General features: G+C 41.1%; 1 protein-coding gene across 7 annotated transcripts in view; it reads left to right on the top strand.

Moving 5' to 3' along the window:
- BCAS4 (breast carcinoma amplified sequence 4) overlaps positions 1 to 12,950 on the top strand; it is a 59,464-nt gene that overhangs the window by 22,877 nt on the left and 23,637 nt on the right. For all 7 annotated transcript variants that reach the window (XM_074969999.1, XM_074970000.1, XM_074969994.1 and 4 more), the window contains one exon: positions 1,207 to 1,341. In XM_074969999.1, coding sequence (XP_074826100.1) covers positions 1,207 to 1,341 — 135 coding nt within the window. The remainder of the gene's footprint in view (positions 1 to 1,206; positions 1,342 to 12,950) is intronic.

The following is a 12,950-nucleotide window of genomic DNA, read 5'->3' as shown; positions in this document are numbered from 1 at the left end:
TTCTCAAGCTTTGAGCTCAGCCCCTTTACAAAGTAGCAAAATAACTCTCCCTGTCCCTGAAACTGATTTGTTGAATAAGGTGGTGTCGTTTGTACAAGATTTATTTTCAGACTAGAGCTACTCTTCAGAGCCTTGATTCAGCAAAGTACAAAGTGGATTCTGTAGAAAGATAAAATAAGAGAGTACCTGCTGCAGAGAGCTCACAATTAAGACAGTCCTATAAACTCTGCCTTGTAGCAATTTGTGTGTACATGGGAGAGTATTACAGTGGAATCTGGGTTTTAGTGATCACACTATTGTGAACATTTGGATACATGGATCAGTTTTTTTCCAAAAGCCAGTTCCAATGTGTGTCTGAAGCTTGTGCTGACCAGTGGGGGGGCATTCAGCTGAAAGGATCATATGGGAAGTGATGTATTATTTTATTTGATGTTTACAAAGGTAGAAAAGAATTTCGCACCTTTGAGTGTCACTCGGCTGCAGGTAAAAAAAAAAAAGTTAGTGGGAGCTATTTTTATCCTGGCTGCCCTGACTTGGCATTCTAAGATGTCTAGCGGGACTCGTGCCGTCCTTGCGAGATGGAGACTCCGTTTCTCTGCTTGTGATTGATTTGGCAGGTCACTGTTCTGTGGATCTGAACCTGGTGATCGTTCAGCTAGAACACTCCAGTGCCCAACTCTTCTTACAACAGGACTCAACAAGAAGTCAGAGGATGTCATAGGCCAGAAGTTCAGAGACCTCTGTCTAGTCACTAAGACTAATAATAATTTTGCTTCTGCTGTTTTCTACCCACAACCAATTATGAGTGCAAATGAGTTTAGTTTTCTGGCCACCCAGTTTTTAGGTGCAAGCAAATACTGTAGTTGGATGTCTGTGGTCAGATTTTCAGCCAGTGTGCAAGTGCTCATCTAGTCTGTGTGCAAACAAGGAGCAAAATTGTGCATTTGAGGTGTATTGAAAAAAATGGCACTAAATCATTTGCCCCTGTGAGTAATTACTCATCTTACTGGTTATAGGTGGAAAATTAGAGTCCAGGTTTGAAAATGCATCCCGTTTGCGACTCCTATTAATAATAGCGCATTCTGGTATCTTGCTGAAGCCATTGATTTGACTCTGGATCAGTAGCCAGGACAGTATTGAAAACCAGTGTGCGGATGCTGGTAATTCTCATTAGATTTTTTTCTGTTTTCCCTCCCCCACACACAGGCATTTGTTAAAATGGTTGGACGCCATGTCTCTTTTCTAGAAGAACAAGTGCTTCAAGCCGAGGGGAACCACAACACTGTGTCTCACGCTGTTCGCAAACTACTTCAGTCTGCAGCTATACCTTCTTTTAAAAATGTAAGTGTTTGAAAGCTATTTGTAGCACATGGGGAAAGTGATGTAAAAAATACTCCTCCCTCCACCCTCCCACTACCAGCATGGCCTAGACAGTAGGTTTGATATTTCTGGGGAGTGTTGTAAACATTACACTGGATAATTGATTGTAACTAACCAGTGCAAGAGAAGAATATTATTTCTTGAAGTGAAAGTGAGTAGCTAAGAAGTCCTTTTCTAAGCTGTTATGTGGTGGTGTTGTGGGTTAAATAGCTTTTGTGTTAAATCTGAGAGATGTCCGCATTTGGTGGGGGGATGAATGGAACTATTCCATGAATGGAACTATTCCGCACGCACACACACACATATATTGTTTGTAGAATCTGTACATCATCTTGGGATGAAAGATGCTCTATAAGCATCTTGTGTTGAAATTACATCCTCTCCATAGACTTGTCATCCTCTGTGAACCAGCACTAGAGGGGGATGAGGCACATGCTCTTTGCCGGTGGATTTCAGTGATATTTACTGACAACAGAGGAATGTTGAGACTCAGGGCGCTGGATTTCCTTTCCAAGTTCTGGAAGGAATTGTGCTGTAGTGGACACCCTCTTCTCTCCTCCCCTCCAAACCTGTCTCTGTGCCAGTGCTGTCTTGTTCCTCTCTTTTCCTCTTCCCCCTCCAGCTCCTCATCCCAGTCTCCTCCCCTAGCTAGTCCCAGTCTTCATCCTTCTCCCCCAGCTCGTTATCCAATTCTCACTTCCCGCCCCGCACCACCACCACCACTCTAGCGCCCAGTCTCCTTCCCCTGGGTCTATATCACAGTCTCCTTGCCCAGCTAGTTCCAGTCTCCATCCTCTCTGGCTCCTCATTTGATCTGTCCTCCCATGCCCCGCACGCTCTCAGTCCCTTCCTATCCCAGTCCCCTCCCTCCGCATCCAGTCTCCTTGTCAGCCTGTCCCAGTATCCCCTGGCCTCCCAGTCTTCCTCCATCAGGCTCCTTGTCCTAATCTGCTCAGTCTACCTCTCCTCGTGGTCCAGTTTGTATCCTCAGCAGAAAGGCTGCTTCCTCCTCCTTCTCAGTGCTGCCCTGGCTGACACACAGGCAGCAGAGAGCACAAGAGGGACAATCTGCCTGCTTTCAGTTTCTGGGCTCCATGCCGCAGCAGCCCCTGGCACCTGCAGTAACAGGGAAAGTCCTGCTTAGCCCCTGCTATGTTGGGATGGAGCATGCCCAATCGTTCTGTGGGAATGGCATGTACCCAGTCCGGTCAGCACATAGGAGGTCTCAGGGGACAGAGCATGCCAAATTCTAACGACTGAACTGTGATTGTTCAGAGGATTATAAATTGATCAGATTCTCACGGGAACATCCCTGACACCAGCATGACCCCCCGGCCAAATTTCAAATCCCTCCTCCAAAGCATGGAGGCACAAGAGCTTCTCAATGGTTCTAAGCATTTTTTTTTTAACATGGGCAAAGCAACATCTTTTGCTTTGATTTCATTTGCTGAAATGGCCAAACCGTTTTTGCTATTATTTTCCACACAAAAAATAATTTCAGCCTGATGCAGATAACCAGCCTGGAAAATTTCAGTCCGAATGGTTAAAATTTGATAAAGTTATAAGCAACTGGCAACAGGTTCTTATAATGGGAAGTGTTGGGCAACCTTAACTATAGGTGACACTATCAGCTCCACCTATAATAATAATAATAATAATGGTAGGGAAACATGAACATTCAGCACAATATACATAGCTGGGAAAACATTGAGGTTCTCTCTTTCTGCATCCAGAAGTCGAACTGGGCTGGGTCATGGCAAACTTGTTCTTTTATCTGGCACTTTTTAAAAAAATGAAAGCATACACTTAATGAAAAGTCCCTAGCTCTCTTGTGGTTGCAAAGACTTTCAAAATATGAAGTGAGTGTAACTGATGTAGTGATACCTGCTTGAGTTGGCAGACAGCGTGGAACAACAGCTTTGAGAACCGCTCGGTTTATTTCAAATGGGTTGTTAACTCTGAATCCTAATGTCAGTAATTGACATCTGTATAAAATAAATAACTTTGATTGAAGCATGCAGGAAAGGATAGGGACCGTCTTACTATGAAGATGAGCTGTCAGTGGAGTCTTGTTTTGGTGTCTCAAATGGGAATTTCAGAGAGTACCACTTTTTTTTTCCATTTCGACCCTTGTCTGAAACGCAAGGCTCCAAACTGCCACTTCCCTTTTCCTGCACTTTAGCAGCTTCCCGTATCACCCCCCACCTTCCAGTGGTTCATCACTCCCTCTCCTTCATTCTGGAAGATCCCATTGCAGTGCCCCAGCAAATTTGGCAGTTCTCTGTGCTGGGGGGCCTGTTGCCACTAAATGACAAATGTGCATGATCTGGGATTACCACCTCCCCCTTCCCCCCCATGCCCACACTGAGTGAGACTTGAATCTTAGAGCAGCTAAGGCACAAGAGGGGAGCATCCTGAGTGGCTGAATCCTGTGATGGGACTTTCAAGGATAACGAAGGTGGGATCCTGCAACGTGGGTGGGTGTCACAGGCAGGTTTAACATGTTTGGCTGGTTCTGAAATGGCAGGCTGCCTAGACTTACTTTGACCCAGGAAGAAAAAGAGCAGGGGTTGCACTGACTACATTTCTCTAAAATGAAATCAGGCTTTTCCTCTTTCTCTGGGCTGGAATAGACGGCGCATTCCACCTATTGTTTCCCTGCTTTTAAATTAAATACACACACTGCAAAGTGCAAGGAAAATCTCATTCTCGTTCTTTGTTACTATATCCCAAGGTGCAGCTGCAGAAACAGGGTTTTGGTTCCTCCATGCATACTATTAGTTTAGGCTCTCCCATCCAGGACTGGTACCATTCGCTGCATGGCAACTTGTTAAGTTGTTGGTCTTTTGCATCTGTGGTTCTGCATTTTGGGCATTGAATGGTTAGTTTCATAGTTGTCTATTCAGGGCCTTGTTGAGCAAAGTGTAAAATCTGTGGTAGAAATGGGCACTGATACAGTTCTCTCCTCATGTTAGGAACATGTAGGGGGCTGTTGGAGAGGAAGGGCGGCATGGCTAGCCAGGAAATGGGTGGAGACTTGCTGACGTATTCTGCACCCCCCCCCCGAAATGTGATAGAACTTCTTAATTTCATGCATGTTATTGTCAGCACTTTACAATGTAACTTGCACTGCACCGGGGTGATGCTAGTAACTGTGGGAAAACAGAGCGTCTGTGTAGGTAGTAGGAGAGTGGGAGATAGAGATTCCTCTCCATTTTTATAGGGATTTTATGGGCCCCATCACCATATTATTTGAGCCCTTCACAAATATTAATGAATTTATCCTCTCAGCATCAGTGTTGAATAGAGAGGTCTCACTTTCCCTATTTCATAGGCTAGGAACTGATGCATAGAGAGGTTAAGTAATTTTCCCAAGAATATACTGGCACAGCTGGAAATTGAGCCCAGGTGTTTGGCGTTCCAGTCTAGTGCCTTAAGCATAAGATTATCCTCCTTCTTCAGGAACAGGGACCTGTGTCTGGGTTGGAGCTGGAGGACGAAAGTAACAGCTGGGAGATAAGAATTTGTACCCAAGTTCTTTATAGGTGGGAAGTATGGGCAATCTGGGTTCTTGCCTGTATGGCATGTAAGAACTCTTCAGGTGTGTCGCTCTGGCCCCGCTGAACCGTTAAGCATCTCTATCACCATAAGCTGAAAAGCTCTACAAGGACAGAGCTCTGGTCATACGGTTAGGAGCAGTAGGTGTTTGACTGCATACTAGTTTTTGTTACTGTTTTACAGGATTTATTATAATCCTTCCCTGTAAGCAGGATGAATATAGAAGCTGCTTCTTTATTTTTGCTTTATGAACCTTCAGAAAAACAATCTGAAGCCATTTGTTTGTGACCCTAAGTATTTGTATGGAGTATTGGAATCCCATTGAATTTTCAGAATTGCTAAAGCAGAGATCAGTTGTTCCTTGCAGACTTCTGTAGCTTCAGAGCTTTTTATTACTCTAAATTTCAGTCCTATATGTGCAGGTTCTTCTGAGTGGATAGCAGTATAGTATCTCCAATGGCTATGTCAAAAATGGAGTTAAATTTGCTCCATTTTCTTTTCTTCTTCTATCATGTTATCTGGGTGTATATGTGCAATATCTCTCTCTCACACAGTGTAGGAAATAGTTTTACTAGTGATTTCAGAGAGTGTTAAAACACTCCCAAAATTTTGAGCACTCTTACCTGAGTAATACTCTTAGTTCTTTGTGTTTCCCATTCCTTTTTTTTTCCCCGCTTCTTTAAACTGTCCATTACGTATAACTTTCAATAGTTCTCCATTTAGCAATTTATAGAACATATCTTGCAGGCAACCGTGTAAACAATTTTACACCAATTATAAATATACATTGCTGTACAAAACTGACAGATTACAAAATATAATGTCACACCGAAAGAGCTCACTCGGAAATTACAAAGCAAAAGAAATGCCTTCTCCTGTGAAGTCCATATACTGTGCAGAAGAAGAATAGAGTTTGGGCTGTAAGGGAGAAGCTGGCTGGTTTTTGATACATTTCATACCTTTTATCTAAAGATTTCACCCGTGCCCTTGGCTGAATGGGGCTCTTCCACCATCCAGAGGAGACTGGAGAATTGTATTTTAGAAAATATCAGAGTTCTGGTTATAAAGAATCAATACCATCTCTTTCTTTCAGTGGATCAAAACCCTGTATTGCCAACTCTCACACTTTTATCAAGGATCTCGTGGTATTTGATGTCTTTCTAAAAGCCCTTGCTCCTGAATTCATGTGATTATGTGAGAATTACTTTTTTTTTTTTTTGATGAAAGCTGTAAGTTTTGAGACTTTATGGTTGTAGAGAAAAGTTTGAAATTGTTACCCTAAAGGTCCCCAAACCTCAGTAGGCAAATATAAAGAAGCCAACACTTACTATTTTTTAAAATCTTAGGTTTTTAAGCCAATATTATTCTGGGGGGCCTGACTCATTATTTTTGAATGTTTGGGGTTGGCAATACTGAAAACCCTCTCCAGCCTGTGATTCCATTAGTATCTGGCCTGCCAGAGCAATACTGTGGGAATTCAAAACCACACTACCGCCGCTAGAGCTTTGATGCGAAATGTATTCCTTCTCTCACAACCGAAACCACATTCAGCATGTGGAAACAAGGATAAAAGTGATTTTGCAAATATATTGAAGGAAAGAAAAAGCCATTGGCTACAATATTTGCATTTGATGCAATTCCTTATCACTCTGACTTTAAAAAACCAAAACTCACCTTTTTAAAGGGAAACTTCAGTTCAGATTCAGCTTAATTGTAAAACAATTAAGAACATAAGAATAGCCATTCTGGATCAGACCAGTGGTCCATCCAGTCCACTATCCTGTCTTCCGGCAGTCGCCAATGCCAGATGCTTCAGAGGGAATGAACAAAACATGGCAATTTATTGAGCGATCCATTCTCTTCCATCCATGCCCAGCTTGTAGCAGTCTGAGGGTTAGGGCTAATAGCCATTGATGGACCTACCCTCCATGAACATATCTAATTCTTTTTTGAACCCATTTATTCTTTTGGCCTTCACAACATCCCCTGTTCTCTGTAAGATCTAAAACCAATAGAAATGTTTCCATGACTTTTTATTAAATTCCATGGAGATAATTGCTTTTTAAAAAAACAGTAAATGCTCTCTTGTGTCCAAATATTGCAGCATTGGGAATCTGAAAGTGAAACCAACTATATATTTTTTAAAAGTTAAATGAATTTGATCAATGTGTATAGTCAAAGCTGAGACGAATGCAGAAAAGGAAAAAAGCATAAAATATTAGAAAGTATATTGGATTTTAAAACTTCTTTCAATAGAATTGTGTGTTGTGCTAAGACCTATTAAACTCCAGTGTCTAACATTTTAAATAAATAAAGCTCTTGTTAAAGATCTGAGGCCGCCAGCCCTTTAGGGTGTAAGATCTCTCCATTAACATCCCAGAGGTCCTCAGTTAAAACCTGGGAAGACTGGAGTTGACATTCATAATATTTCTAAAGTTAAAAAAAATAATTAAGAACTCCTTTCAGGATTTTATTATCCATCATAAAGAAGCAAAACAGGCACAAACTCATTTAAAAATAATCCTTTACAGGTCTCAGAGTAGCAGCCGTGTTAGTTTGTATCTGCAAAAAGAAAAGGAGGACTTGTGGCACCTTAGAGACTGACAAATTTATTTGAGCATAAGCTTTTGTGAGCTACAGCTCACTTCATCGGATGCATCATGAAAGCTCACGAAAGCTTATGCTCAAATAAATTTGTTAGTCTCTAAGGTGCCACAAGTCCTCCTTCCCTTTACAGGTCATCTTTCATAATATACGGTTATGTTAATGACATTGTAAGCAAACATGTTTACCTGATTTAGTTGATAGTGTCCCTTTAAAATAGAGAGAGAGGAACATTCCCATTTTTCCTTTCTTCTCACTTACTCATAACTCCATGCCTACAACATCATTAGTATTTCGCTTTGCATTGCACTTGCAGGAATGAATGCTCTTTTATTTTCTTTGTAATAACAGCTTTCAAGTTAATATTAAAGATATATTTATGCCAATTGTCAGGAGCATGATAATTATTGACGATGCTTTCCTTCTATGAATTATCAGAATTTCTCATTAGACTGGGTAGGATAAAATAGGCAGTTTCCTTTCCATTAAAATTGTAATGTTAGCTCTAGAGCAGCAGCTGATTAACTTAGTCTTCATTCATCTGCTTCAACTGATGGCTAACCAACTTTTTTCTGATGCCTAAGGGAGAGAATGGTTTTCTAAAGGCCATTGTTGGAAAAGTGGCTCGCGCGATTGATAATGGGAGATGAAGCTTACTTTGTGCTACATCATTAGGTCAAGCTCAGCCCACCTTGCTAGTGCGTACGAGTCATTGCCACTGCAATTATTTAAGTGTCTAAGATAGAGATCCCAGGGAGACAATTCTTTTTGTGGTTGCCTGTGTGACGTGGGTTGGTGGGCTCAGTCCAGATTCTGGCTGGCAAGTATCCTCAAAGGTAGTTACCAGTGGCAGTAATATGCTCCTTTGAACAGAAAGGCCACTGCTCAAATGGATCAGGAGATTGAACTCTTCTGTCTGTCAAGGAGAGTTTTCTCCCCATGTCAGGGTTGAAGTTCTGATTGATTTCCTGGGGAATTAATATTAACAAAAACAAGGTTATAAACTGCCTGAATAAGTAGCCTTCCCCTTTCAGTTGCTCACATTTCACCTCCTTGGTACTTGTCATGTCATATAATCTCTGTAGATCACCTTTAAAATGTAACTGGATGGTGTGTATTTAATATATGTCAGGATCACATTTTCCAGTGTTCTTTCCCCTCATACGAGACTCACAGGAGGCACGGTTTAAGTTAAGACTGGGAGTCAAGAGGCTTGTGTTCTACCCCTGCTTTTGCCACTGACTCTCTGTGTATCCTGGCATAAGACACTTCACTTCTTGTGCCCTGGTTTAATTTCTGAAGATAAAGATCCGGATCTCCTGGGATATTGCAAGGCATAATTATTTGTCTGTAAAGGGCTGAGAGATCCTTGGGTGGAAAGGGCAAAGTATTTATTAATCTTTTTCCTTCATTTGTATTACATAGCACAGGGGAAAGGGGCACAGAGAGAGCAAGTAAGGCCAAGATTTTCTAAACTAGAACCCTAAAGTTAAGCTCCTGTGTCCATATTTAGGTAGCTGCCTGACTTTCAAAAATGCTAAGCACCTATCAGCGCTTACTGAACCCACTGGAGGTGTTGGGTGCTCAGCACTTTTGAAAATCAGACTGATGCCTAAATATGGATTTAGAAATTTAGCTTTAGGCTCCTAGTTTTGAAAATCTTAACCTAAAGGCCTAGACAGTTACTGCAGCAAAATGCAGGCACTGAAATATAATGAATAAATAAAAACTGGTAGAAAAATTCTTAATCTAGGTGAATGCTGTCTAGGTTAGCACCCTGCTCTGCTCTGTATTTGTGTATTACCTAAGAAAGTCCTGAACTTCTGGCTACATATATAGCTTTTATGAGACTGATTAAAACAAATAAGCAAGTATGATCTGTACCAGAAGGTGGAAACCCCACTTCTGCACTTATTGAGTTCTGAAGGTGCTCTGTATCAGTTAATCTATCGGTATTCATTGTTGAGCTTTAAATAGGCTTCACAGTGAGTGGTTCACTAGGCTTTGGTGATAATTTTTTGTGGGTTTATAAATTCTACTTAGAATGTTGCTCTGTGTAGAATTAAATTGAATTAGCTGCTGCTGCAGAGAAGAGACACATAGCTGGTTCCAGGGAAAGTAAGAGGTGGATATTCCCCCTTGCCTTGGGTTCCTATTGGCTGCTGCTGTGAGGAATGCAGCAAGCAGTGGCTACTGCTGCACTATTGACTAAGCATCTGCGTGTTATACATTTCAGCTGTGCACATGCGTGCCTTCTGGGGGAAATAGAAGGCGGTGCCTTGAACTATATCTGATTCCTCTTCTCCTATCAGTTACGTTTCCTCTCTTCATCTGGGGATCTAACCTCTATTTCCATTGTTAAATAGGCTAGCTACTCTCTAAGTTCTAAAACTACAGGTATAAAATACTCCCTTAGCTCTTGCTTCTCTAATGGTTAGGCCCTGACTCATGAAACCTGTGCTGCCCTACTTACTTAAAAAAACCCAAACAAACAAACCCAACCAAAACCGGACTGCTGTGTCTTCAGTTTGAGCTCCCTCAGAGCAGAGAGCAGCATGTTGAGAAGAGGTGCCGTTAAGTTAGGCTATGGCTACGCTACAGAGCTTGCAGCGCTGCTTGTGCAGATGCTGTAAGCTGACAGGAGAGAGCTCTTCCGTCTACTTAATTATGCCAACCCCCGCAAGCGGCGATAGCTATGTCGTTGGGAGAAGCTCTCCCGCTGACATAGCACTGTCCACACTGGTGCTTAGGTCGGTGCAACTTATTTCGCTTAGGGGGTGACTTATTGACCCCCCTGAGCAACATAACTTACACTGTACTGACATCAGCTAGAGTGTGTACATATTCATTACCTGTCATAGTAATCAACAGAATCCCATTTTAGTTATTCCCAGAAATAATTATGGGTATTTTTGCTGTACTAGAAATGGGATGTGTATATCCACTATTTGGGTTATTTCATTTTCCTTCATTAATTTCCACTTTTTTCCCTGGAGCCAGCTAGTAAAGTCTTGTTGATATGCATAAACGTGCTGCAAATCGCACCTGAGATTTTTCATCCCAACATATTGTGTTATAGTTCTCTGAGAGAACTTTCTTGCTAGTGGTGAACTTGTATGGAAACTTTGCTTTACCATATTTCTGTGGGTTATTTTCTTCCCAGCATGGAATATTCCACAAGCTCCTGTTACATTTTATAATGGAGTTTTCTCAGAGAACTGTGCATAGAAATTGTGGTCTCTATCTTACAAAGGCATAATTTTAAGTGTGCCCAATTGATGTGTTTGCATAAATCTGAATGGGCACAAAATTTTCACTTTTGAATAGATTCTATGTCTTTAGATATTTCTAGATTATTATTATTAATAATTTTATTTTATTAATACTCTAGGGCCTAAAGGCCCCAACCAAGATAGGGGCCCTATTTTGTTAGACACTGTATTTATTAACCCATAGTAAGAGATAGTCCCTGCCCCAAAGAGCATACAATATAAATAGACCAGAGAGACAAAAGATGAGAGAAGTGTTATCCACCATGCAGATGAGGAATTGAGGCACAGAAAGATTTAGCGATTTGCCCCAGGTCACAAAAAAATCTATGGCAAAGCCTGGAATTAAACATGTATGTCCTAAATCTCAGTCTAGTATGTTAGCTTCAAGATTCTCCTTTGATGAGGCTTGTTGTCTGCTTGGCCCAATATATTGCACTTTTCGTCTGAGGATCTCTTACATTTTACAAACAATAAACAAGCTAAATACAGGAGCTGAGTGAAATAGGTGAATGTTCTACCCATTTTATAAATGAACTGAGATTAAGCCCTAGAAAACACTGAGTTAGTGGCAAAGCTGAGAATAAAATTGGGGAATCCTAACTCTCAGTATTCCATTTACAATAGTTTCTATATTCAGACTTGGCATGATGCATTGAAGTAATGTTGAAATGGAACTTCTAGTTTTATGTGACTATCCTAAAGGCGTAGTTTGACTTCTGTAGTTGCGGGGGGGCAGCTCCAGTCAGGCAAATGGCGCCGTGTGTGGGGTTGGGAGTGGAGGGCAAATTCCGCACCTGCCTGAGACTTGCAGTTTGGGTGGGCAATGCCCGCCTGCCCCTTCCAAATTACACCCATGCCTATAATATCATTCTAAAGTGATGTGCAAACAGAAGTGACTTCCTTTGTAAATCAGTTTATTTTCTATGGCCACTTGCTGGAAGTGTGGTTTTTGTTTTTGTTTTGTTAGGAAGAATCATATGTGAGGGAAGCCTGAGAAAATAACTCTCACCCTGCGTAAACACTTTCAAATGAAAGTAACTTTAAGCATATGTATAGCTGGGACAGTGAAGTTACTCGTAAGGTCCTATTATTTTCAGGATCAGGCCCTAAATTTGAGCTCTTACAGTAGTAATTGATTTGGATATTTTTATAATTAAATATCATAAACATAAGATATAGTGTATAGTCAGAGGGCATAGTTATAATTAAGTACTGTACAAATCATGTGTAGCCTGGTCCCCATAAAGAATGTAACTGAAATCCATAATTAATGCTGTGTGATTATCGTCTTATGTTTGCTAATAATGTTACCCTCCAAAATGATTATTGGATTTATAAAGCATACACTCTCAAAAACGGGCATATCACAAGACCAAAAAGACAAACAATGATAGATATAACAAAACACAGACAACACTGAGTTCAGCCACTTCCAGGGTTTCTTGTACTTTAGGCTAAGGAGGGCAGCTGTGGCAATAGAAGGATAATATAATCTCAACACAGGTATGTTCTGGAGAATGTGGATTCTATAGCTTTGCTCCTAGTAAAGCTGGGCTCTTTCTTTACCCTGTGGCATGATCTGGTTTATGGAGTTTTACAACCTTCCTGTTTCCCCTCCCCCTACCTCACACACATGTTCAATTAACTCCCCACACACTATTTCCTCCATTTCCCAGTGGCTTAGCGCTGCCACTTAGACATTCTGACTTTTCTTGGGCACACACCACCTTCTAAAGGCATTTTGTCAGTTTATTTCTGATGTCACTGGCTCTCAGTGGGAGGCTCTGGTGTAGACAGACAGACTCCATTTCAGGTCCAGTCATCTCCTCTGTTGCTGGATTACTTGAATAATTGCTCCTGGTTTTCTGTATTTGTTCACACCTCCATCACTTTTAATTTTTGTTCAGGACCCAGATTTGGAAAATTATTGTGTTCTTGTGTGTGAATGTAAGATATATATAAATAATCTGTGTGTGTGTATTTTAAAGGACAAAGATACAAAAGTGCATAGATAGATAAGTAAACAAACAGGAAATCCATTTAAAAATTGATTTTACAATATTGTGGTGTCTGCCTTCGGAAGAGGAGTATCATGTGGTGGTGAAACTTTCCTGCAGAAGATGTTTAAAGAAAAAC

Source organism: Natator depressus, chromosome 13, assembly GCF_965152275.1.
Source record: "Natator depressus isolate rNatDep1 chromosome 13, rNatDep2.hap1, whole genome shotgun sequence".
Taxonomy (NCBI): domain Eukaryota; kingdom Metazoa; phylum Chordata; order Testudines; family Cheloniidae; genus Natator; species Natator depressus.
This window is presented reverse-complemented; position numbering and strand designations above follow the sequence as displayed.